The sequence below is a fragment of the Colius striatus genome, chromosome 14 (genome assembly GCF_028858725.1).
Source record: "Colius striatus isolate bColStr4 chromosome 14, bColStr4.1.hap1, whole genome shotgun sequence".
NCBI classification, from domain to species: domain Eukaryota; kingdom Metazoa; phylum Chordata; class Aves; order Coliiformes; family Coliidae; genus Colius; species Colius striatus.
In genome coordinates, this window is record NC_084772.1 from 17,636,868 (window position 1) to 17,663,966 (window position 27,099).

The 27,099-nt window shown below is 38.3% G+C and overlaps 1 protein-coding gene across 1 annotated transcript in view; it reads left to right on the forward strand.

Annotated features, from left to right (window-relative positions):
• Window positions 1-27,099, forward strand: part of CDYL2 (chromodomain Y like 2) — a 55,094-nt gene that overhangs the window by 10,289 nt on the left and 17,706 nt on the right. Inside the window, exon 2 of the mRNA XM_062007539.1 lies at window positions 20,817-21,411. Coding sequence (XP_061863523.1) covers window positions 20,817-21,411 — 595 coding nt within the window. The remainder of the gene's footprint in view (window positions 1-20,816; window positions 21,412-27,099) is intronic.

The window sequence follows — 27,099 nt, forward strand, 5'->3', positions numbered from 1 at the left end:
TTAAACATGATTTTATTCTGTGCTGAAATGTCAGAACCAATGTACTGTAACAGTCAGATGGTAGAGATGATGAGGAATTTGACAGTGTTTTTTCAAGTAGTCACTATTCTATACCTAATACTTCTATATGCTGCTGATTAATACATAATAGTGTACAGTATCTATATACTCAGCAAAACAGACCACAGTACGGAAACAGTAATAAAAGTAACAGGAAACTGAACGAAGTAATAGGTATCAGGTTTGTCTTTTTGGCAGAAGAGTTGAATTTTTTATTTATTTGTTTGTTTTCACAGTGGAAGTGCAAAATGGCTGATTTTCGGTCTCATGTATAAAAACAAAGTGTGACACACGCAAACAAAAAATAGACAATTCAGACTGCAAAGCTTAGTAACACTGAATGTTCCCATCACTTACCTTTATGGCCTGGTAATATCTTCTGCACAGTAGAAGCCCTGACCATTTGTGCACTGATGATGCACGAAAGATGCAGCAGAAACTCTGGAGAAAGCTGGGTCTGATGATGTATTTTTACATATACCAAGGCAATAGTGGCTCTTTTGCTTTACACTCACAGAAACACTTATGTTTCTTAATGAAATAAAAAGGGTGAGGCCTTTAGCCAGCTTTTGTGGCTCTCTCACTGCCACATGTTATTTGGCTCTTGGAGTCAAAAATGGCAGTCATCAATTAACTGTGGCAACTGGGGGTCTGTCATAGCAAAATTGTTTGGCATCACAGGGCTGAGCAATGCCTTTGGAGCTCAGGTGATTTGGATCAGCTTCTTCCTCTAACTTCCCTTTAGTTTAGGACCTGCTGAGACCTAAGACTGCTCGGAGGCCTTCAGAAGGAGAATCATCCCTCACCCTCTTGCCATCTTTACGGTGCCTTTCCCACGAGCAGGCAATGGCTTCCATTGCCTTTCCCATTCACTGGCCTGCACTTGCATCAGATGACGAAGCAGGAGTGCCAAGGCAGCCTTGTCATCTCTCCCTGCTGACTAAGGCCTACGCAAACAGTATGTTGTATGACATTCATCAAGTGGATCAAGATAACAATAATTCCAAGCTCCAAAAAGGCACTCTCTTTTTTTTTCCACCGTATACATCACAGGCTTTGGATTATTTTCTTCGTCCATCCTTTGTTACACTGGTTGATAGAATGCACTGTCATGAAAGAACAGCATGGCTCAACACATGGACTGCCTGTTGTAGTTCATAACCATGTATGAACTGTTCATGCTACCTCAGAAAGCTTCAAGGAATAGCTAGAAGAATTGATGGAAGGCTGCTGCTTCTCACAACTGAGTAACATGTCCCCTAGCTTTGTCATGAGCACCAGAAAGGATGCCAGATCTTTCTCCTGCATTATCTGACCATCCTATGCTTTGGCTTTCTGACATGATATACAGTAATGTGAGCTGGACCTTCTATATGTACCATAAATGGTGCAGTTTTCCTCCCTTACTATTAACTCTTGTAGCCTATTTAGTATACCAAGAAAAAAGTCTTGCTTATGGACCAATTAAGATGTGTAAACTACTCTCTTGTTTTGGATATGCAAACTACACTGCTGTTACATCTTGGAGCATATACTCCTTGATTTTCTACAGTCTGTTTCAAGATATGTGTCCAAAGTATAGTTCACAAACTAAGAACAACCTCCTTTAATGTTGTTTTATCCCCAAGCCACAGTGCAGAATTCCTTCAGTAATTGAAATAATTTCTGCCTTAACACTTCTGTAAAATGTCTAGATTCTCTTATTATGTCAAGGTTTTTGTGCATCTTTGAACAGCTGTAACAGAATTTCCCCTAAACATCTTTCTTGCTTCATGTCCAGCTGCTTTTTCTCCTGTTGCCATTCCAATGTCATAAACATCACAAGTAACCAAAAGTTGCAGCCTAATGGCAGTTGATCTTTCAAAGTGGAGGGTTACACACTGAGTTGTTTAGTACTGAGAATCACAAAGGTATGTTTTGGATGTGTATTTAAATGCATACACTTTTACAGGCATCGAGGGGATATCTGGGGATTGCCTACAGATATTTAGTATTTGATGTATCACTTATTCAAGATTCGGAAAGCACTTGAGTGGTAAGCCTCAGGGTTAGCAGAGGAACTGCGTGATAAGCCTTAGATCTCACAGAAGAACTGATAGCAAGACCTACCTTTTCATTCCTCCTCTGATTAAACAGTAGTGCAATAGGGCTTTGCAGTGACAGTGTAACTGAGGGAGACAGAACGAACCAAGGCTGTTTTATAGTCAGTTTTGTTGTTTGTTTTTTTTTCTTTTTTGAACTGACTAGTCTTTAACTCTGTTTCTGAGAAGGTTACTTTACCCTCTGACTCAAACAGAGACACCTCTGAATGGGGAAAACCGGTAGCTGCAGCAGTTCTGGGACAGAAACTGCAGACAGTTAGGAGCATGTTCCCCTTTGCAAACATGGTAGCAGCTGCTTTCTATCTGTCACTTCTCACCACTATTGTGTGATGGAATCACACTCTTCAAGTTTCAAGAGCCACAACAGAGAGGAAGGAAAGCTGTGGCTCATTTAGGACTGGGTATTATTTTAATGAGCTTAATAAATCCTATATAGGACTGAGAGTTTCTTTAGAGCTCTCAGTCCTGCAAAGCATGGTGCTCAGTCTGACCTTTAAGCAACATACACCATGTGGAGCCCTACAAAACTGCACCAGTTCTATGTTGCACCAATTTCAGCAACATCAGCAACCCTAGTGTAAGTAGCTCACCCGCTTTAGCAGTTGTTTTCAGCATGAAGTTGTTCAGACTTCTCTGAATGGAGCTTAAATGACATTGTACTGCGAATGTCTTTCACTGCCCTAGGTCACCATGTTTACAGACAAAGTCCAGGAGGTCCATACTCATGTAGAAACAAACTGATTTGTTTTGTGAAATAAAAACCTACAGAAGATAAGGAGTTGCCATTTTAGTTATTGAAACTCCTCATATGGTTAAAGCTGAAATGTTCCTGAATGTTAATATTATTCTTGCAAAAGGATGCGTTTCATGTGCAGTATGGTCACTGACCTTCAAAGGGCAACATTCATTGCAGCACCATTTATCTCACTTTCAGCAAAGCAGCATAGAAGGAGATCTTTAAGTTACTAATTCTATAGTCGTGGATATCAACTCTTCATCACAGTCAGCCGTGTCATATAATCACTGTCATCAAAAGAAATGGATATCTGGATCAGACTGTCTTAAAATGAACAGAGTTCTCACTGTCTCCTCCTAAAGTTAAAGGCTGCTTCTGGAAAGGACTTTTAACACCTATCTCCCACAGTGGTTGGGACTGAAAATGCACTGGAGGAAAGATCCAGTCAGCCAGCAAACTCTTAGGCTTCCTCTACGAGAAAAACATTCACTATAGAAACCTAAAAATGACTCAGGGTCATGAACTGGTATCATTATAAAAGTACCATCACACCTATTTTCTGCCTACAGTACAGTTTTATTAATGGCCATGTATTGTAAATGATGCATTCTTGGGCACTCCGCTGCAGAGCACTCAAAAACTAAAAAATTACTTTTATAAAACTATTCCAGTTTGCTTTAAAACCAAAAGCTGAGAGGTATGCTTGATAAAGCAAGAAAATTAAAAGCCCTGGGGCTAAATATTTTTATAAAAGTCATTTAAAAAATGGAACTTCAACTTACCAAGTTGACCTTACTCATTACAGTGCTGGAAAGATTTGGTTGTGCATAGCTATGAGTATAGCACTGTTTAAATACCATATCAGAATCCACCAGTGGTGTAACTCTTGGTGACTTCTTCTATGACATAATCTGGCTGATATGCTAGGTTCTGCTGTCACTTACAGAAACATAATTTACGTGTATTAAAAAAGTTAATGCTACCCTACTGTTCAGTAAAGCTATCTTTCCCTCTTTTTTATGAAGCCTTTGGAAAAGGCTTTCAGGTATCTAAAACTAAAATATACCTGAAGGTCCAGCCCTTAAGTGAAAATATTCACAACTTTCCAGAACATTCATGGTGCACATGACTGTGGCTCTTTTCAGAAAACTGAAGGCATCCTAAAACACAACAGGATTGTGTTCCCTTTCCTTATGATAAATCTGTGCTGATCACTTGTGCTTCTGTAGCTCAAGAAAGCAGTATATCTCCCCTGGAACATATGGATAAAGCAGTTACTTCCTTCACCAGCAAGGCCATACAGTTTAGACAGTTTGTACAGTGGTTTCAAGATCATTCCTAATCCCAAAGTGCTTGTTCTACTCTGAAGGCTCTAAGGCACTTTTCTGTGCTTTTCGCATCCCACCTCACCCCATCCCTTTGTGCTGCTAGCAGAATTTCTCTGGATGTTGCTGGCCTTGTCTTTGGGAAGTCATCTGGCAGCCCTGCAACCCCTGCAGCTTGTCTCCAGCTGCCTGGCACCCCACCGTCTCTCTCTGCTGCCTCCATGCACAGTAAAGCCTGGAAAGTTAGACAGGTTGTCCACAGCTGAGTCCACAGAAAACTTGGCTTCAAAATTACACTCAATAGGTAAAGCTTTTGTGTAGGCTACGCAAGTACCATAAGGACAGGGAAGTGTAGCTTATGTGCTTTCATCAGTGAATGAAAATCACATTCATAATTGGCTACCAGGGACCAGTGAGCTCACAGACCGCTAATGCAAACTACTGCCTGAATTTACCTCGTGGCTGCCTCTGACCTCTGACACACAGAAGTGGGCTATTTTAGTAGAAATGCATACACTAGTCATGAATTTCATTTGAGAAAATCATGTAATTTTTGGTTCACTGTCTGCTCTGAAGTGACAGCAGTTCTTCTACATATCCCAACAGTCTCAACAAACTATTTCATAAGTTGGAGGTTGAGAAGAAAATGCTCTTAGGTCTTTGTTTCCCACAGCACAGTTTATTGTGCCTAGCAAATGGTTTCTCAGGTCAGCAAACCCAACTGCTTTCTTGTTGTCATGCACGTTTATCTAAAGGATACTAATCCTTTGGATAAAAAGACTTGGAATATACTTTACTATGGTTAAAAAAAATACAGAAACCAGTAAACACAAAATATTTCAATTCTTTCCTTACATTTGATTAGTGCTTTACATGGCTGCTTTCAGAACGTTCCTAAAGTGTCCTTATTAACTTTAAATTAGAATTTTTGAATTCATAGCATGTGATTTTAACAAAAAACCCAAACACTTAAAATGTCATTTTTTTAAAGGTAGATTATTACATTTTTACAGCATGTGTAGCTGTCATCTATTACCTCTTTTCAAGGTTTTGCACTTACATAGTGTCATGACTCTAAATAAATTCAGGTGAATGTTTAGCACTTGAATTTTCCACAAAGGAATGAAGATATTGCCCCGTTTCAGAAGGGGTTCAGATTAATGCAGAGGTAAAGAAGTTTGTACACAGATGTGGGTAATTATAGAGTTCTATACAGTATAGCACAAGGGAAAACTATTCTCTGTATCCATGTGATGGAACACATGGATACAGATTTAAGACAATAAGTAGTAAACTTTTTGCATAGCAGAAATAAAACTGAGGCACAGAACTGAACACTGCACATCTTCCTTACATTTGTTTTTTCTTTAGTCAAAAACGTGCCATCATTAGGAGAAGCATTATTTTTGTAAGCAATAAAGCAAAGAAAATCAGTGACTTATATTGATCTGGTGAATGCAGTTGTTATAGTTCTGCACTTAATAAAAATGTTCTCCCTCAAAATAATAACGTGAATTTGAACTTCAAACACAATGATGAGCCCTAACACTTATGATGAAATTTTATGGCTTCTGAAGCAGCTACAAAATTTCAGACAGAGACATCACACTAGCACCCAAATTTTACAAAACTTAAAGAAATGTGGAGACCATCTGTTCAGTTAGCTGCAAACCACTTTGCAGGATTTAAGGCCTAGAAAATGAAATCAGCTAACAGAGATATAAAAGGCACCAGTGGCTGGAAGTTTATTCTTTGTAAATTAGAAATGGGACACACTTTTAACATTAAGGTTATAGCATTTATTTTATAGCACTTAGAAAGATTCACTAATGACAATGAGGTACTTTCTGTGAATCATTTCAAATTAAGATGTGATGATTTTCTAATAGATGTTGTTTAACTACATCAGAATTTGGGACTTAGTGCAAAACTGCTGAATGAGAAACATTCCCATGTAACCCAAGACAGGCTGGATGGATGGAATTGTCCCTTCCAGCTTTCAAATCTGTGAATCTGTGGGCTTGTGCAGTCATGGCAGTTAACTAGTCAAGTCTGGGCCATCATACTGAAAAGGAACATGGGTTCCTCTTAAATGGAAGTGGCATTGGTACTTCTTTGGTATACTATATATAAAATTTATTCTAGATCTGTGTTCTAGACATTTTTGAAAATGTTATCAAGACACTCCATCCCTGAAGGTTTTATAATCACACACTGATCATTTGTCAAAAAACCAAAACTGCAGTCACATCGAAAAAAAATGTGGTATCATGTCATTGACTCTGGAAGGTCACTACTTTAATAGTATCATGGTTTTCAGTTTTAGACTGTACTGCACAATAAACAGCTAAAATGATAGAACAACCTCAAACATGCAGAGTCTCTTTTACCATTATTATTAGAACATCTGATGAACAGGCCATTATTAGCCTTTTATTTTAAACAGCAGTTTAAACAGACCTACAGTTTTAAGAAAGACATGGTGACCAACTGGTCAAGAATGAGTTCTAGTGTGTGAATAAAGTGCACATCACTCTGACGTAGTGGAAGTTTTCTGTCTCAAATAACTATTTCAGACTCTAAGTCTTTAGAATTATAGACTTTCTTACTGCACATGTAGCCTAGTTACATTCCCTTCATTGAACAGTGCCTGCAATTACATAATTAGATTTTATATTGCTGGCTTATGAATCCTGTACCTAGACAGGGAGATGAAAGAAACTAGATCCTAAAATCCAAACTCTGGGGTAGAAGAGAGCTTAAAAAATCTCTTTGCTCTCTGCTCTCTAAATATCTACCATAAAAAACTTAGAGCCAAATAGATTTTTATGTTGAAGAAAAAATGCAATTATGTTCCTTGCACAAAACTGAAGTGGCTTATTGATTCACTTGGACAAGCCTCTTCACTCTTAATACGTGTAGTATTATGAAGGGTTTAAAATATAAGAAAGTACACCACCAGACAATTGGAAGTGAAAAGATTTCAGTAATTTTTATTATCTTGACTAAAAGTTATTTCATATTGTGTGACCATCAGAGGAAGTTACAAAACACCTCAGAGTGCTCATCTGAGTAAGAAAAATTTCCAGCAAAATGCAGGAGATGGACAGGTGATTCATACACTTTGTTCCCTTTCTGTCACCTTCAGAAGACTCTTTCTAGCCATTTAGAGAGAAACTGAAGAATGTTCCGTTCATTTTCCCCAGTGGCTGTCATCTAACTAGCATATATCCTTACACATGTTGGATAATATCTCAGATTCCCTTTAAAAGTAATTCACAGGTGTGAACTTGCCTTTTAAAATCTGCACTGCTTTTAATTGTGTACATTAATGGAATCAACAAGGCAGAAATGGTAAAGATAATGTAGCATACGGTACTGCATGTGCTGTATTTGCCCTGTACTACACAGTGCAGATCCTGAATACTGCGTGTGACATTCAACAGCCAAGGGCAAGGTCTTTTCCAGAATAACACCGAATTTTTATACTCTGTCTTTGGGGCACACTAAGCCATCGTTAGCACTCATCTGACAGACACTCTATACTACATTTTGTGATTAACATATTCTGACCACTTAAGTTGAAGAACAAGTTAAACATTATGCTGTGCTATACATTAAAGGCAGGTGCTCACTGCTCCAAGCTCCACCTGCTATGCTGTTAAATAATAGCAATGATCATTAGTATCCATTTAGTAGGATAGATTTGGATGGTGCCATATAACTATGAAAATAACATCTCAGAGCAGTATTTGAGGAAATACGTACTCTCTAGGGAGATTCTCTGATTATTTAAAAACAACCTGTCCATTTGTTTAAGTCCTTCTTCAGTGACCACCTGAAGTTTCTTATTTCATTGGAATTCAACTAAAAACTTTACATATGTGCATATCACCTGGAAATCTTCCAAAGAGCAAAGCATAAAATACTTTATTCTTATCTAGAAGGCAAGTTCCGTTGTGTTCTGGATACCTTATCAAGCCTAGTTAATATCTCTAAAAATATTCCAAAAGCATGAGGTTTATGTCCCTTCACTGGGCTACAGCTGGCAAGCATAATAAAACAAGTTCCCAGTATTTCCTGTTGAAGGAGTAAGAATCTAACACTCTTCCATCATGTGCATTAGCGTTAATTTCTACATTATTTTTTCTGTGTATGTTTTTGTACACAACTGCTCTTTTGAGAAAAAGAAAGGTTGATGTGTGATCAGAAATTCCTTATGTAATTCTAGAGCCATCAAATCCAGGTGTATTCTTTTTCCTAGCAAAAGGAAATGTGTATTCATCTTAGTCTCTTACCACTTCCTAGTATGTGAGGAACCTCTTTGTCTTCTCAGGACATTACACTGCATAAATTACTGCAAAAGGGATAAATAAAAGCAGCAGGTAGCACAAATACTAACTGCAGATATTTGGCACAAGTTAATCTTGAATCCTTTTCCCTACTTTTATGTTACTCACTAGGCTTCGAAACAGATTTGCTTCATCAAAATTTCCCTTTTATAGGCTTCTGTACATAAAACTTTCAATGCACCTTTCCCATTTCCCACACAAGGTCTGAAATCACTTTAGAGAGAGGGTGTTCTTCTCAGATAAGGCACATAAAAATGAAGACAACAGCTGAGGAGGTGAGGAGGACTAGAAACAGAAACTCACACTTTCAAGCCTCATCTAAGCATGCTGTTCTGCAGGGCATTCTGTTACTATCTCTGCATAAACCTCCAGGACAGATGCAAGAAGTAAAAGTAAATTTTTAATAGCATGTTTCCTCTTATCTTTGTGGTAAATGTATGGTAACCCCTCCCCTTTATCCTTGTCTTTAATTCCTTCATATTGGATGAAGAGCAAATATATAGCTGCTATTGTGAAGCATGTTGTATGTTCACACTCCAATTTAACACATTCCATGTTCTGTAAATACTGACTTTTCATACAAACACTGAAAATACACTGAATAATTACTTGAAAGTGTATTAAAAAGTATTAAAAAATATATATATTTAATGACTAAGAAAATCTGTTTCATCTTGTGATTAGCTGACTTTGGCCCTCCAACTCACCTCTCCCTTGTACATCTCGGAGAGTAGATTGCTTTTGCCATAGGACCTGAACATCAACAAACCTTGATGGTATCAGGTCAAGAAAAGAAGGAAGTTGAGAGCTGCTTGTGGGAAACTCCCTTCCAGCTGCCTGGTAAATCTAAACTCAAGTTATATCTACTTCCACAGATCATATAGAACTCAGTTTTCCAAATGGAGCTGCTTTTCCAAGCGGAAGAGAAATAGTAATGAATTAGTAAATTATTATAGGCAAAATTTATATATGGATTCATAGAATAATGTAGGCTGGAAGGGACTTTTGGAGATCATGTGATCTCCAAATCCCTTGCTTAAAAGCAGCACCACCTTCATTAGGTTGGTCAGAGTCTTGTTCAGTCAAATTCAGAGTATCTCCAAGGAGTGATATTCCACAACCTCTCTGGAGATCTGTTCCAGCATTTGACTTCATGTATAGTTTGTACTAGGGATGACAGTGAGGACATCACAAGATTATCATGGACTCATTAGAATTAGAAGACTTGATTAGGTGTGAGATTCACAAGAGTCTCTAACAACTTATTAGCCATTTGTTAAAACTCTTTTTTTGTAATTTCATAAACCATTTGCAAGTGGGATCTTAGTGTTAAATGGGACCCAGAGGTTTCTTACACTGAAGTGTGGGTTTAAGCTTCCATGCATAAAGTATCTGGAAAGCAGTATGGGTGTTAGAGCACCGATGTATGTTGGTCTCTGCACTAACCCTCAATTAATAAGAAGCAGACAGCTGCAGCCTTCCATAGCTTCAGTTTGTGACTGGCACAGTGCCACAGAGGGAACATACTCTAGCCTAATCCTAGTGAGACAAATGTAAGGAATAAATCTCAGAAACCCTGCATTTATAAAAATATAGTGCCCCATTCTAGAGAAGCACATGGAACAAAGCCCTTTGCCACATCATTGCTGTAAACGCATCCAGGAGCAGCTGAGGTATTAACACAACCGCCAAGTTAGGAATCTGACTTACAAATACATGGAAAATTTCCTCAGTAATATATTCACTACTTACATATTCAATACTGCTCCGAGCACAGACATTTCTAAATGGTTCCTCAGCTTCATCAGAGTTCCAGTCTCACCCTGGCATTTAATACATCTGCGTCATCTGTCAACAGAAAGATAGCCGTCAGCAGGGAGATACTGCATGTGCCACCACAGTAACCCTTGGAGTGATCTGGCAGGCATTTTGTGCAGGAAGGCAAGATCTGTACCTTTCCACCAGAGAAACCTGGATGTTGTTCCTTGAGACCTGCCTGAAAGAACTAATGGATTTCAGTCTATAGCAACCCCTACAGCTGGAAGTACTGCCAAAGCTTGGCTGAAAATCTATCAGAGGGACTGATCTAAAAGAACTCATCAATTAACACATCCTTAGCTTGTGTGAATTACCAAGGCTGCAAAAAGACTCACTGAGGTCAAGGAGTGGTGACCATCTGTTGCCAAAGTCAGCTTTCCAGAGCATCTAGGGCCTGAGGACAGGAGAAGAGTAACCTGTGATTGTCTCCTCCCAACACAGCCTCCTGATATTGGCCCCCCGGGGGACTCTGCCCTTGCCAGAGAAGTTCCACGGTAGCATGTGGTCGGAGCCTGCCATGCAGCGTGGTGTAGTCAGTCTAAATCACTGCACAAATGTGTTAGTGTCTTTCATCCACGTTGTAAGCGAATGTGTCCTCCGACAGAGTCCATCTAAGTGCTCTGAAACACACTCTCATGTTAAATCAATGACTAAGCTTTAATGCCTTTGCATCTCCACGTTTAGAGCCATGTCTCCACTTTTTAAATGCAGATTTCTAACTAGCTGCACTCTCACATGATTTAAAAAGCATCCATCTGAATAATGCTGACAGCTTTCATAACTGCCTTTACGACTGTCCATAGATTCCTTCTAGACACTAGTAGTAAGTTGGTTTTACAGTGGATGGCATTCAGACCTCGAACACAAACTAAATCTGCAGTGAAAACCAATGCAATAATTGAGACCAGAGCTTGGCCTACTGACCTTGCTTATTTGAATGCTATTTTCGAGGGGATAATGATGTATTATTCTTCCTTTTTGACAATTACTCCTTCACAGATCATTTTTGAAATTGTATGTGCCACTTTTCTGTGATGTTGCACTGGTACCCTGGATACTTGCACAATTCTGTTCTTCTATCATGCCATTATAGTTGCCTAAAGCATGTTTCTTTATTCCTTTTTTCTACTCTACCTTTCTTCTTGGCTCATTTCTGCATTCTGCCATCATATTAGCTTCATTTGTGCAACCAAGAAAATGAAGAATTCTCCTGAATTCTAAAAGAAACCTTTGTGTTTCATGACTTTTCTTCTCTTATTATCCCATTACTTTACGAACTGCTACTTCAGCTTTTCACTGAAAGGACAGCCTTCTATATTGTACAAAGTTACCTATTTTTAGCCTTTTCCTTCTAAAACCTGTCCCCGCATGGTATTATTCACAAATTTGACTGTTACTACCTTTCCTATATGGATGCTTTCAAACCAGTTGCCTCCTATTCTAGTTTGGATAGAAAGCATGAAATGAATATGTGATTTATCCTTCTGACATCTCCTTATCCCTGTCTAGCCATTAATATAATATGGACAGTTCTTCATTTTCTTCTCCCTCCTGTCTCACTGATGGGGGAGAGATTACCATCCTCCTTCATGTTCAGGCTTGTAAGCTGAGAATTCTTTTGGACTTGCTGCCCTGTCAAATATGTATTGATCATTTCAAAAATACTTACATCTCCCTGTGAATGGTAGCTAGCAAACACACACTGTCAGTGGGGATTCTTTACACACTATACTCAAAATTGCTATTCCACATCCCATGTCTTATTAACTACCTAACACTCTAATTGGCCGTTTGTCCAGTTTTCCGACACAGAGCATTTAATTTTTACCAAGACATCATTTCAATACAGGGCATGTTCCTTGAAAATATCTGCAAAGCTCTTACATGGGCCTTTTTCAAAGATCATTGAAAAATTCACCTCAATTCTCCTCGGTTGTCACACTGTGTTGGTAAAACCTCTCTGATCAGCTCAAGTTCATGCTCCCATTGAAATCCTGAGTCCTCAGCACCTATGGAAACCACCAAATGACAAAGAGCTCCCCAAAACATAGGCTCTCACTTCCTTGTGCTTGAGTTTACCCCTTTGCTGTAAAAGGGCTAAGAAAATATTTTTCTACCTACCACACAAGAACGTGTGGTTTATTTTATGACAGTCGTACTAGTAGCATTTGTAAAGCAATGAGTCACTGAGTGGTAGTACAGCACAGTAGTTCAAATATTTATTCATCCTGTATTATAGCTGAACCTTTGTATTTTTTTAATGTGGAATCTTCACGTCTGGCTAAGCTTTGGGATGGATGTAAAAGTGTTGAAGTCCCGGCCTTGAGTTGGGTCTGAATGAAGCCCATACGGTGAAGAAAACGACTGAGTGAACTGTACAACAGAACACTAAAATAAGCCAGACCTGAACAAAGTAAAGGAGCACAAACTGGAAATGAATATAAAAGAAAACTGCATTTTATTTTTCTGATGATTTCAGGTGGTGCTTTTATGTAAGCCAGTAATTGCTTCCTACATTTCTGAACTTGCTTTAATGTTGGTGCAAAGCACCTTTAGTGATAATCATATTTTTATCTTTTAACCACTGCTTACACATCTCCACATTTCTTTGGAAACAGAGTCTTTTTAAGAAATTCCAGGCAGTTTTACTGAAAGAACTGTGATGTGTTCACATAAACAGTGATATGCTTAGAATTCTGTCTCATCCAGTCCTGCTTCTATTGCTGTCAGCTACTTTTAAAATAAAAATTAAAAACCTCATGGTTTAAATCCCAGGGATTCCTACTTTGCTTTCACTTGCAGCTGAGCAAGTTGGAAATATCTTTGCTGACTTGTCTTATTGTAAAGGAAGCACAGGCAGGATCAGGTCCTTACTAGGTTGTGCAGAACTCTTTTCTGATAAACACACACAATTCCTGTACACATACTCTCAGATTGTATAAAACTGGAGAATCCCACTGAATTCAGCAGAGAATCATTTGAGGAAGTAATCCACAATATTAGAAAGCTGAGAGCCCTACACCTGTCTGAAAGAGCCAGCTCTTTGCAGAGCTTAAAATATTTTGTCTCCTTGAATTTAGATTTCTCATTCATCTTTTAGTCATCTGTGCTTGTCACAGAAATAGACCATACAGGAACAGTTCTGCTTGAAACAAACTTTACCCATGTCACAGCTCTCTTAGATTAGCAGCATACACGAACTGTGTTTTTAAATCTCTCTTAAGATAGTAAATAGGAACAGCACTGATTTTTCACTTTGTTGGTCTACAAACCCAGAAAATATCTGTTGTTTCTCCATTCAAATTGTGCACTATAACATACAAAACAAATTTAACAGTATAGTAAAAAATACCAGCTGTATTTTACTACTGAAATAAAAGTAAGCATTTATCATCAAATTCAGATGTTCTCAGTATTCTAACAGATTGATTCTGAAATAAATTGTGCTAGCAAGTTTGTAGAGGATGTGTTCAGAACTGGCCAATTTTAATAGAAAAGATGTGAAGATTTTGTATGCCCTGCTTCTTCCTTTCCCTCAGAAATATGAACGCTGAGATACAACAGTGAACTGATCTATTGTACAAAAGAAAACAGGGATTTGACAAATGAAATGTATTGTTATGCTTTAAAATAACAAGAACTCCCCATGTTTGGATTTCCACATATGTTTTATGTGTTGATTAATTTTTGTAAGTGAAAGGGATTTAAACCATTCATGGAGAAGCAGACCTAAAGAGGTGTCCCCCATGCTGCAAACAGTTCTTTGGATGACACAGGTACACACTTGAACTTGGGCAAAGGAAAAAATCCTGCTCTTCCTCCATATAAAGAGCATTGTCAAGATTATCTTAACCTACTGCTAAAGGATATCTTTATGTTTTAATGCACTTTTCTTGCACCTTTGGAAACTATCTTGCTTTCCAAATGAAAAGCTAAAGTATCTTTTACAAAATTACACTTAGTAATGACCAGCTGTTTGCTGTGTAACATATCAACAGTAAGCCCAGGCAGAAAAATGCTCTGTATCATGAACATATCCAACATGAAAGGGTTTCTGTGATGTAATTGCCAACAATAACGGGGACTATACATGTTGACCAAGAAGTCCCTTCCTGATCCATGTGGCATCTGTCAATTTTCCTTTTCCAGTCCTTCCCCAAGCGACAGTATCAGTCTATACAAAAATGCCCTTCTTCCAGTGCAAGAGTCTCATGTATATTGTTTGTCTTTGCTCCAGATAACAGCAACTGTGGCACCTCCAACACAGGTATTGCTTACAGTTGTACACTTAAATATCCTAATAAAATTATTCAGATTACATCCATAAATTTCTAGCAGGAGGGTGAGATGGCTTCAACAGACTGGGAGATTTGAGCAGCGTTAAGTTCTGACCAGGAGAAAGATGTCATAAACAAAATGAGAGAAGGGCACAAAAATGGGTTTTGTCGGTAGAGTCAGCAACAGGAACAGAGAGCATCGAGGAGGGAAACACAGCCCTCGTGAGGAACTGGAGATGCAGCACCAGAGCAGTTTTCAAAAGAGGCAGAAATGAAGGTTTCAATGAGACTGAATTTCAGAGAAAGCTGGGACTTCCAAGAACAATGGTGGAAGGTCACTAGAGATATGAACGTACATGGTTGGTTGCTTTCTGCAGGCTGCCAGCCAGGGCTTCATTTGATCTAAACTGGTAATAAAGGCAAGCTCCTTCTGCCAGAACTCCCCTTCCACAAAGAGACAATCATGTTGCTTGCATGAAGCATGGAGTGAGACTTTCCAGTTCTTTACCTGGACACCAGGGAAAGTAACTAACAGACCACACTTACACAGGCAAAATGCTGGGTGCAGGGAGGTCTCAGCAATGTGAAAAACACCATTTGAAACAGTATTTCCTAATTATCACATCACTACCGTAAACCACAACTAACCTGCAGTGGGTGTCTGGTTCTCTGTATAAGCCTGGACCATCGCACCACATGGCAGGAAGCCTCTACAGCCTTAGTGTCTATCAGAAGTGGAAGATCAAAGATTTAGGCTTCCATACAGAGAGCAGCAGGACCTTTTACAGCGTTCATTTGTTCTGTCCCAGGTCTTCATATGTGTGTGTAGGGGGACACATATACCTAACGCAGTGGTTTGCAGCCATGGATAATAGGAGGCTGATGGGGTTTTGCCAGTGAAAGTGCAGAACTTTCAGGATTTCCCTAGCAAGTTTAACACCTCTTCTGATTCTAAGATTGTAGAAACTTAGAAATCCATATGTTTAAAACAAGTAAAAAGGGACTGAATAAAAAGCAGTGTCTTCTTGACATTAACTGAGCGTTCATTGAACTTCCTGGGAAGATGTCATTTGATGTTTTGCCTGTGAATAATTCAGATGAGGAATGTCTTCCCTTTGATTTTTATGACTACTTAGCCCTTTCACTTTCCTTTTGACCTTCCAGGTAACACAAATTTACTACTGAGAGGATTTCATAGCTGGCACATTGACTGGATCTACTTTGTTTTTAAACCATGTGTCAGATTTTGAAAAGAGACTCGGCATCCATTCCACGATTATTTTTCTACCATGAATACTAACTGCTTCAGAAGATATGGTGCCATGGTTTTTGTACATCTGGAACAAATGCTTCAGTTACTAGATTTGAGAAATTAAATACAAATACAAGAGAAACACAAACAAGTTACAAATGAAACCAAGCAGGAGATTTACAATTAATGACACACAATATTTCTTAAAATGAAGGTAACAAAAGGGAGGAAGTTAGGGCAATAATGAATCTTTAAAAGACAAACATGTTGAATCAGATGGCCTTTATCTCTCAGAAATCTTACTGCTTTTGTTTTCTTGGCACTTTCTTCAAATACCCTTCCAACACCCCGAGGCACAACATGGGAGAAAGACCTCCAATGAAAAAAAACACGCATAAAATGGTACAAGTCCCGTAATTTATAGTAATGAAAAGCAGTTTTTCTAGTGCATGTCATGAAATCAGTCAGCTGCTCTGTACAGTACACTAACAGAGACCATCTGAGCATCACAGATTACAGTTTAAATTGTTTACACAAATATTCATGGTGAGAAGAGATGACGTACTCATTCTAGAAATCGCTACGTACATCCACAGTCTTCCAAGCCTTTCTTAAAGTTTATTATCTTCTGGAGGACATTTTCTGGGAGCATAAGGATTTTTATTTATGATCTTTAGAGCCCCTTGAACTGTGAGATAAGTATACTCTGCTCTGACTTTACAGTTATACCTGTAGAGGAATTACCCCTTTTTAGCTTTGCCTAGATTTTTTTTTATAAGCAAATACTAACACTGTGCTGTTAAATGAGGGATTTTGACATTGAATCTTCTATGAAGGAAGAGGTGTGTGTGTCTGTGTGTCTCTGTGTGTTGTATGCTGCATATATAAACACAAAATTGCCAGATCAAAACAAAGTTGGTGAAGCTCTACATATGTGTAGTGTAACTGATTAGTCATCATTTAATATCACTTTTTGAATGAAATATCTTTAAGTTTTTATTTTTTACTTTAATCTTAGATTGTGCAGCTGTGTATAGAGCTATGTTTAAGGCTACTTAGAAGCTGAAAAGTGTATTGCAAATGCATTTACACAGATGCCATACTCTCATTCTATTAGTTCCCTTTAAACATATTGTTATGGTAACATATCAGCACCTCAGTCCATGGGGCAGGAGGGGCAGGGAGAAAGAGAATACAGGCAAGTAGTGGTATATGTCAGTTCTAGCACTCTGTTAACTGTCACACCCCTGCAAACTTTGTTTGCAGTCATTTCACTTTTATTAAATTTAATTACTTAGTTTTCCAAACCAAATATAGTGAACTCAAGGATCTGGTAAACTGTAACTACCAAGGTCACTTTGGGGAAGATGTTATTCAGTTCTCATTGAAGACAGAACTGAGAGGGAAAATGGAAAATCAAATATTGAAGCCATAGATATTTTCTGCATGTTCTCAGAACTGTGTATTGCTTATTCTAGAGAAGGATTTAAAGTGTTATTTCTATTAACCACTAGCTGTCACACAATTATTTCTCATTAAGAAAACTCATATGAACTTGTGCAACTTTAAATAAATGCAGAAACATTATATACTACCTGTTAAAACAAATATACATCATATATATCATAACACCAAAGTGTTGGTTTTGTTACTATGGGCTGTGAACAGAAGGAAAATGGGACAGAGTACCAGGTGTGGGTAAAAACCTGATATTTATGCCTAAACTGAAGGACTTCACTGTTCACAGTGGAGGAACACACTGTCATTCTGAAGGACGTAAGTATCAATGAAGAGAAAAAAAACAGATAAAGAAAAGGGACCATGTTGGGAGGTCAAATATGTTCAATGCTACCCTCAAATGCATTCAGTAATGAACAATGAGGCAGTAATGAGGACAAGGCAAATATCTACTCAGACTTTTTATGCATCATTAGCCAAGCCAGTGGGTATGATGGCTGAAGTAAGAAACTCAAAGAAAACAACTAATTTTGGATCAACTCACATTTTTTTCATTTTTTCCCCAGAAAAACAATAAAATGAAAACGGGTTGAACAGCAACAAAACATTTTGTCTTCAATTTCTTTAGTCCCTCTTCAGTTTAGTTTTGTAAGTTAAATTTGAAGTGAATCACTGGTTGTTCTGAAAAATCCTGTAATGAAATGCTGTGTCTTTCCCAAATATATTTCCCTTCTGGATGTTTTTGCTGAAACCATTTATTAAAATTGACCCAATTTCATAAATACTTCATTCTCCCTTCATGATATGTTGAACTGGTTAATCACATTCTCCTCTACTGTATTTTGTTTCACCAGGACAAAAACCACTCATGTTTTCCCATTTTATCCTCTTAATTGAAATGCATAATGCCTCATCACCACAATACTTAAAGGGTTTTCCATGTTTAAAAATGTTCTTCATAAAACCTCTTCCCTTCACTTCTCCTTATAGTAGAGCAACAATGTGAAACTGAGAAATCAGTATGGTTAAATTCAAAGGTGTGTGTATGAGTGAATAAAGATGAGGTTGAAGAGATGGTGTATGTGATTCTGAAAATGCCAAGGTATTTGTCCATCCTCTGTGAGCTGCTTGATTCAGTAAGTGGGTGAATGCAACTAGTGTCATCCCTTGAAATAAAGTTGTTGCGCTGTGATAGCATCAACCTGACACAGAGCTTGTGTTCCAAGTCCAAACTCTTGAATTAAAAAGGGAAGGGAATGCATGTATTTGTTTAGCTAGTACAGACAGAATAGCACTAAACCAAATCCTCTACAGTAATGATAGCTGTGGTCTACTGAGTTTAGAATCAATTCATTTTTTTCTGCAGGACATACATACATATATATATATTGCTATTTGGTACAGTGAACTGCAGTAATTACAACAACAAATCCACAGACAACCCACAGACCACTCCAAAGTTCCATGGTTCTATGTACAGCATGGCTAGCTAGTCCCAGATAGGAGGATAAAGCCAGTGATAATTTGGACAGCTGTTCTCAATAAGCAAGACCATAGTACGTCTATTAGTTTGACAATTGAAAGCCACACATCCCAAATGAGGACCAACAAAAAATGCCAGTCCTTTATTTTTTTGGTGAGGATTTCTCCCTTTTCAGACAAATGATCTCAAACTTGCCGAGACTGAGCTTCAGTGAATTGTTTTGCCCAACTGTGCAATCCTGAAGGGGACTGTGGTAAATTCAGAGTGAAGAGGATCCCTTGCTTTGCCACTGCTCTGATTCTGTGCAGATATTTGATAAGATAGAGCGCAGGAACAGGCTGTTTGCGATGCTGCTGTTGAGTGCCCTGGAGATGGAGGAAAGCTGTCCACCATGACTCAGACACAGATATCTCAGTGCAGTTCCCATGTAAATGAATTGAGATAGAAGTATAATGTTTAGTTGCTAATTACATTTGAACTCCTTTGGGGAACCCACCAAGATTTCTATGAATGTATGTTTCCAGCCAGTGAACAGACAGAATTAATCCACTGGTTTGCTCTAACAGGGGACCTAAAAAGAACAATTACTTACACTGCTGTGATTGCCCTTCTTCAAGGTTAAACTCTCCAAACAGATTCCACTGTTCTTCACATGAGATGATTTTTCTTTGAAGAGCAATGCCACTTATTTACTTTGCTAAATTCACAATAGTGCTTTTGGTTAATGATTTTTTTCATTAGTGCCATCCCTCATAAGCCACGTTTAAAAAAATAATAAAGAATCCAAAAGTAAAACTCTGGAGAGACTTCAGAAGGTTTTCCATCATAACCTGATTTTCCAGCAACGACTTCTCATGGCAGATGTTTGTCTAACAAAAACTGTTTGTTCTAAAACCCTCTGTATCTGCCCACATTACCTGTTCTAATGCTTAATCCTTACTACCACTGCAAAATTTTTCTTTAATGGCTTGATATAAGTTTCATTCAATGCCATTTAAACCCATGGCTGGCTGTCCACTGATTGTATTTGGGTTTTCATATGCACACTCCCTCTAGTTGAGATCCTGCCAGTACTGAGATAGCACAAAGATTTCTTCAGTTGTACAGTCTGTTTTCCACAACAGCATGATATTAATTCACATTCACCGTGCACTCCCAATATAGTCCTTTATCCCTTGGTGCAGAAATGTTCCTTAAACTGACATTCTCTAGCACAGGTTCATGACATTCTTTACTTCTACGTAGGAATCCTGCCTTTGTGCCTTTCATTTCCTTTTTTTTTATTATTATTATTGTTGCACTCAGAAATTTTGTATATTTATTCAAACATTGTACTTTAATTTTTAGAAGTTGGAAGTAGCAAAGTGAAAGTACACTACTGCAAATAAGAGCTTTAGTGTAAAATACTGTCATTTGTTATAATCAGTTCTCTCTTCAAGATAGTCTCAAGACACAAAGAAGTATGGGGATGCAGGTCCCCAGATCAGATTTGATCAGGTGTTTATTCCTCTTGTTAGCATTTCCAGAAGGGGAAATGGCCTCACTGTCAAATTACCGCTGAGGCTGCTGCATTCCTCCCCTGAATTGCCAGGTCTGTTCATGGGAATTCATTGTCAAACAGAAACATGTAACATTATGGCAAAGCAGTTCAGGCACACACCAAGTAGGTTCTCATCAGCAGTCGACATGGTCTATATAGGATCCAATGGGAATATAGTATTGGACTTCATCCTGTGACAATAAGGTAAATTTCAATCTGTTAAACAGGTTGCTGAGTTTTGGCTTGCCTGGGTGGGCTTTCCATGTCAGAGTCAGATCATATTGTAGGCACTAGAGTTGAATACTAAGGCACCTTTACAGTGTCAGGGAGGCCCTACTTACCTGTAATGAATAATATCATTTTATGACCAGACTGTTTTTTCTTTCTAATATAATATTTGGCTTTCCTTTTAGGTAGAGAGGATTGTAGACAAAAGGAAGAATAAGAAGGGCAAATGGGAATATCTCATCAGGTGGAAAGGCTACGGAAGCAATGAAGACACCTGGGAACCTGAACATCATCTACTACATTGTGAGGAGTTTATTGACGAGTTCAATGGACTACACGTGACCAGAGAAAAGCGAGCAAGACATGGGAAACAGGCCAGTGCTCCAAAGTTTTTACGGGAAAGCCGAGGGTCATCTCTTGAGAAAATATCCCATAGACCTTCTGAATCTGGGAAGTCCAAAGGGTCAACACACAAAAGGAAGAGAATTAATGCATCTCTCCAAAAACAGAAAAGAGGATATGCAGCAAAACCAGCATCTGCTAATGACAGAGCTGCTAAAACTGTGACTTACCGAACTACTCCCAGCGGTTTACAGATCATGCCACTGAAAAAGCCACATAATGGTCTACAGAATGGAGATGGAACTCATGAAAAAGATTCTAGACATTTTGGGAATGGCTCACAACAGCAAAATGTGGATTTAAATGATCATGAAGGAGAAGAGAATTTGCCCAGCGTGTTGGAAGTTAGTAATGAATCACCGGTTGTGAATGGAATTGGTATGTAATTTAAACAACTACAGTTTTGGGGGGTGGTAACTACAGCAACTGCAAATAGAGTCCACTCATGAAAAAAATCATTGTCATGCTACACAAGTGGAGAGACACACATAAGCAAGTTTCACACTCTTTCCCCATACATTATACCACATTTGAATCAGTTGGCTTCTCTCCTCCCATTTCCCTCATAGTGACACGAAGCAGTGTGGCCTTTGTTACATGTCTTTGCAGTATAAAGTCCTTGTGGGGAAATGATGACAAGGCACAGAGTAGGAATTACAACAGAGGAATGTATAATACTGCAACTTTGGTTTTGCGTATCACCAAGTAACAAATCACTTCTCAGCTATGTGTGCTCAGACCCAATGGTCTAAAAACATCGGGATTATTTTAGAAACAGAATTAATACCACTCTTGCTAAAGTATCCTGGTAAATATGGCTGAATACCATTCAAGTTCCTCAGTATTAAAGCTTGCCATATTGAAGAGTATTTGGAACTGCCAGGTCCTTGTCCAGTGACTGGATACATCAGAAGTATCAAGACTTCTAACAGAAGGTACAAACAGCTTTCAAGTGAATGAGGAGAAACAGGACAAATTTCTAATCCTCATAGTTAGTGATTGGCTTAGTTCTCAAAGAATACAGGTTTAAATTCTCTATAAATACTATTCAGCTTAATGCAACTAAGTAGGTTCTCATTATCTATAGGTGTCCAATCTTTTTTGTTTGGGGTTTTTGTTTTGTTTTGTTTTGTTCAGTCCTACCAAATTTGAAGCCTCAATAGTGCTTTGTGGCAGTAATTTCAAGGAGTTAACAATGAGTTACACAATTTATTTGATTAGGGTTTGGGGGTTTGTTTGGGGGGTTTTTGACCTTTAATTGAATAACTTTTTGTGATTATATGAAGGGATAAAGTGGAAGACGTGAGTCAGTGGGCAGCCCCAGCCTTTTTAGCCTTCCTACCATCTGGAATCAGGAAGTCTTTCCAGATTCCTGGTAGTTTTCAGTTATCCTCTTGTGCCTTTGGTGTGGGGGGGATTTTTTAATACCTTTTAAAAACAGCAGGAGCTGTTCCAAATGATTTCCTACTGCTTACTGATACACTGGAGATACAACTTTTTGAGAATTATTTTTTCTGCTGTTTTACACTGCGTAAAGGTTTTCGCTGAGTGATACACAGTGGCTCTTAGGGGTTTCTTTTTTCCTTGCTGGTTACAGTTAATTTAGAACAGAACTGTATGCATGAATCTTTTCATTATGCATTTAATTTGTGTTACTGTTGCCAAATCACCTTTTTCTTATGAGTCAGTGAAGCTCTTCAAAATCTTTCCTAGTTTTTACTCTACTTGTACTCCCTTCAAATTTTCCTCTCATACTTCTCTTCCCAGTTCATTAACACATACATTAAGTAAACTAATCCTTCTGCAGGTCCTTGGGGCAGCCAACTACTAATCATTTGACATGATGAAAAGTAACCATTTGTTCCAATTATTTATTTTTATTAGCCACTTTCTATAGCCCATGATAGCACTCATTTCCTTAACAGCTTCTTGTGAATTGCCCTGCCAAAAACTTTTCAAAAGTCAACATAAATTATATCACCCCGCTTTCCGTTTTCCACCCTACTGGCAACCTGGTAAATGCTACTCGATTTGGGAAGTAGAACTGACCTTGCCTAGCCTTACTGGTTACATCCTGTAACTACTGGGATCTTTCAGTCCAGGCATCAAGTATCTTGTTAAAGGCTCCCAAGCCAGCAAAATGTGCGGGCAGCTTTAAATGCATAAGTAGCCGTGATGATGTCAGCAACACTTAAAATTGAGCAGGCTTTTGTATTTTGATGAGTTTGAGCTCATGTAAAACTGCTTTAAAAGTCACCTGCTGCTTTAAAAAGAATTGCATATCGAGTTACAGATCTGTATGAAGTTCTTTGCTTTATTGCTCTTCCTAATGAAGTTTGATAATTGGTTTTATTCATTGGGGAAGTTCTAATACAAAATGCATCTTTAAAATGCATTAATTCCTGTATTTGAGAAAATTATTTTTATTAAGAACTAAAGGGCCATAAAACAACTGTAAGGTAAAATGAGCCTTTCATTTGTCCCCACAGGAACTAATGAATGGCATCCACTAGCCCCTGTCTGAATAATCCCTATGACAGAGTTCTATTTCAGTAGAAAGCTGCTTTGCCTAAGCAGACAGGTGTTCTGCCATGTACAGAGGGCTCCTGGCCTAACAGATGATGTATGCAGCTCCTTTAAAACATTTCTTTAAGATGGTTATGGCATTCTCCAAATCCATCACTTCTGTATTTTGCTCATCTTTTTTCCCTTGCATTCTGACCTCCGTGTAGACAAGAGATCTTTAAATCTCTCCCTGGTTCTCATCTGAAAAACCCTACTCAGCAGCACTCCCAAGGTCAGAAATTTCTCCAGTCTTGCTTTGTGATACCCAACACATGCATAGTGGAGAAAACTACAAAGAAGAGAGATGAGACTACCAAACTAAGAGCAAACAGAAACTGGAGAAGAAGGGTCAAAATAAAAATAGTAGCTTTTTTCTAGTATTGCCCTACAAGCTTGAGAGAAGTCACATTTCCCAACATAAGATTTTGCATCCCTTGAAATGTCAAATTGAAGAAACTTGCACTGCTCCTCAACAAGTCCAACAGTCTACTGAACTCCCTCAGTATTCACACTCATGGGGAATTAGCACAGAAGATGCCAGTGTGATTCTGCCATATGTCCTGTTAGGATCACAGACTCATGTTAATTGGGATAGATGTCACACTGAAACTGCTCTGAAATTTTACAAATTGCAAATGAAGAAAGTTTCAGAGAAAAATGTTGATTTGTTGAATAACAGAAGTTTTGGGTTTCAAAACTTTCTCCAAAGCTAAGCCAAGGTCCCAAGGCTTTGTCTCATGAGACTGGGAGCAATGTGGCACTCTGCTTGGCAGGACTCCCACGTTTAGCTTTGAGGCAGCCAGCGATGCCAGAGGTTTCAGGCAGTCTGCCACAGAGTCTGGCAGTCGAAAGCCCAGCATGCCCCATCAACACTCACAGGGCTCTCAGGCACTATATGTAGAACAAAGAGGAAGCCTGGAAGACCTGGGTTTGGCTCCCAGAAGCTGTGGCTCCCAGGCAGCCTCAGGCAGAAACCAATGAAGCACACATTTGTGTCATCTTTGAAATTGCCTCCATGGAGCCCAAATGAATGTCAGAGTCATTGAACAGTGAAGTCTGAGAATGCACAGAAAAAGGATATAGAAATTTTAAGTTGTTCTGAGATGAAGCCTAGACTTGAAAAACTCAAAATTCCCCACAATTTGAAAATTCTAACAGCAGAGTAACAGCTGCAGGCCCAGCTCTGCTACCAGTGTTGGTTGAAGGGCTCTAAAACCCATTTACTTGAATGAGTATTCTTTCATACTATAACAATGTTTAACTACCAATGTATTGAACCAAGCAGTAGAATTAGTTATTTATAAGCTATAATTACTCAAAAAGCATCTATTTTATTTGTTTGTGGTATGCCAGTTCCATTGAAACTAATAATAGCTATTTGAAAACTAGTTTTTGATGACTCTTTGAATGACTTCCACCAGTCTGTGTTCGGTTTTGTGCATACATCCACTTGGGTGCAAGTGTCTCCTGCTCAACCTATAGAAAAAACTCTCACCAGAAAGATAACTGTATACCTACAGAAGTACACACAAAATCATATATGCATCATATGGAGAACTGGAACCTTGCTGAGGTTGGGACAGACCATTCTTACCGAAACCTCTCATCTACATATCTTGTCATAAAGAGAGTAGAGTCATCTTTACTGGCAGTTATTTCAGAGTCTGCAAATTGGAAAATGTTGAAAAACTGCAGTACATGCACTGATGTTCTCAGGAGCTAACAGTACCATTCTTTCTGATGATATTTGTTGTCTTCTCTTATCACAATTCTGTTTCTCTCCAGATATTGTAATTGAGAGTGATTGTTTTGTCAAGTTTCTTGACAGCATCAAAAAACATCCCCTTTTAATTTTCTCTTTCCTCTTTCTGCATAGCTCTATTTCTGTACCATCTGCCGACGAATGTTTGCTTGTCATGTATCACTAACCACTGTTTTTCCCCATTATAAAAATCTTTGTAGTCTTGTGGTGCCCTTAATTTAAATACTCTCTATAAACTTAGTCACTGCTTCCTTTTGGTTTTTTGGCTAGTTCTGCTTTATTTATTCTGGAGCAGTACTGGCAGTAAAAGACAACCAAATATGCTTGCTTTCTCGGATTGGGTAAAAACTCATTGCTTTCAGATATCTTACAGATGCTCCCTTAGCTGGAGAAGTCTGAAATTATTAGTAAATTATCAACAGAACACTGCTTTTAAGTATGTACAGTATTAATCATTACCCACAAGAAAGACAGAAGGGAGACAGAGAAGAGCTATTGGGAAGACTGAGGAATGCAGAACTGTTGTTCCCTAAATCCCTCAACAGCAGAACTAAGGACCACTCGCTGAAACTGGTAGAACATCAGATAAAAGCATAGATGAAAGAAAATTCTTCTCTGTGTAGTGGCTACACAACTTCTCAAACCCATACCACAGGAAGCATGGAGACAGACAGCATCAACAGGCTCAAAAGGTGATTAGAGAATCCCATGAAAAAGTCCACAAGCACAAACTGCAGGAAACAGGAAGGATTACTAGATGTGCCAGTGGTCTGGGAATACCTTCAGTTCCCTTAAAAGACATTGAAACAACTTCTAAGTCTCAGCGTGGTTTTAGGTATTCCACATGTTCTCCTGATGGTAAACTTCCACAAAATGAACTAATATTTTCCCCTGATCTGTTCTCTTTTTGTACTTAGAATGAACATCAAATACTCAACTACTAAGCCAGTAAACCACACACAAAAGTACCTAAAGCTTCCTTAGTTAATTTGTAATGTCCTTTAATTTGTTTCACATGCACTATAGATTGCTTTGAGACTGTCTCTTTTTTCCTATGTCACAGTCATTTTTCATCTAGACATATTAAGGTATTTGTTACCCTCATGGGCATTAAGCAGGTGCTATTAACCCTCATGCAGACACAACTTGGATGCTTCATTGGTCCAGAGCAAACCTTGAGTAGCTCCAACATATCCATGCAACAGACATGATAAATTGACCTGGTTTCACATGAGTGTTGCCTTTACCTTTTGCTTTTCCTTTTGCTTTTTTGCTTTCCTCTTTGCTTTACCTTTTAATTTTCTTCAGTTTATCAGATTAAACAAGATTACAGGGATGCACCATATACACTGAAACAACAATTTACTCACTATATGTTGTTCTGTTAATGATCCATTCTTGGAAATTATACGTTTCCATTTATGTTTCTCTCTAATTTCAGTCTTTCTTTCCTCTGATTAAATTTCTGTCAGCTGGCAGGTAGATAGTTAAAATACTGTGATAAGATCTATAGTCTCTTACATGAGATATTTAATTTACAAATGGAATACATTACTCAAACAAAGAACACAACAAAAATTAAAATTATTACTATGAGGCTTTTTGCTGAGCTGGATTATGTGTATGAATTCATCTTCTATTCTCTTACCATCGGTATTTAAAATAGATGTGTCATAATCTTCAACATGAGGTAGATAATCATTGCAGTTAGTCTGACACATCTCCCATTCAGTGTTCAC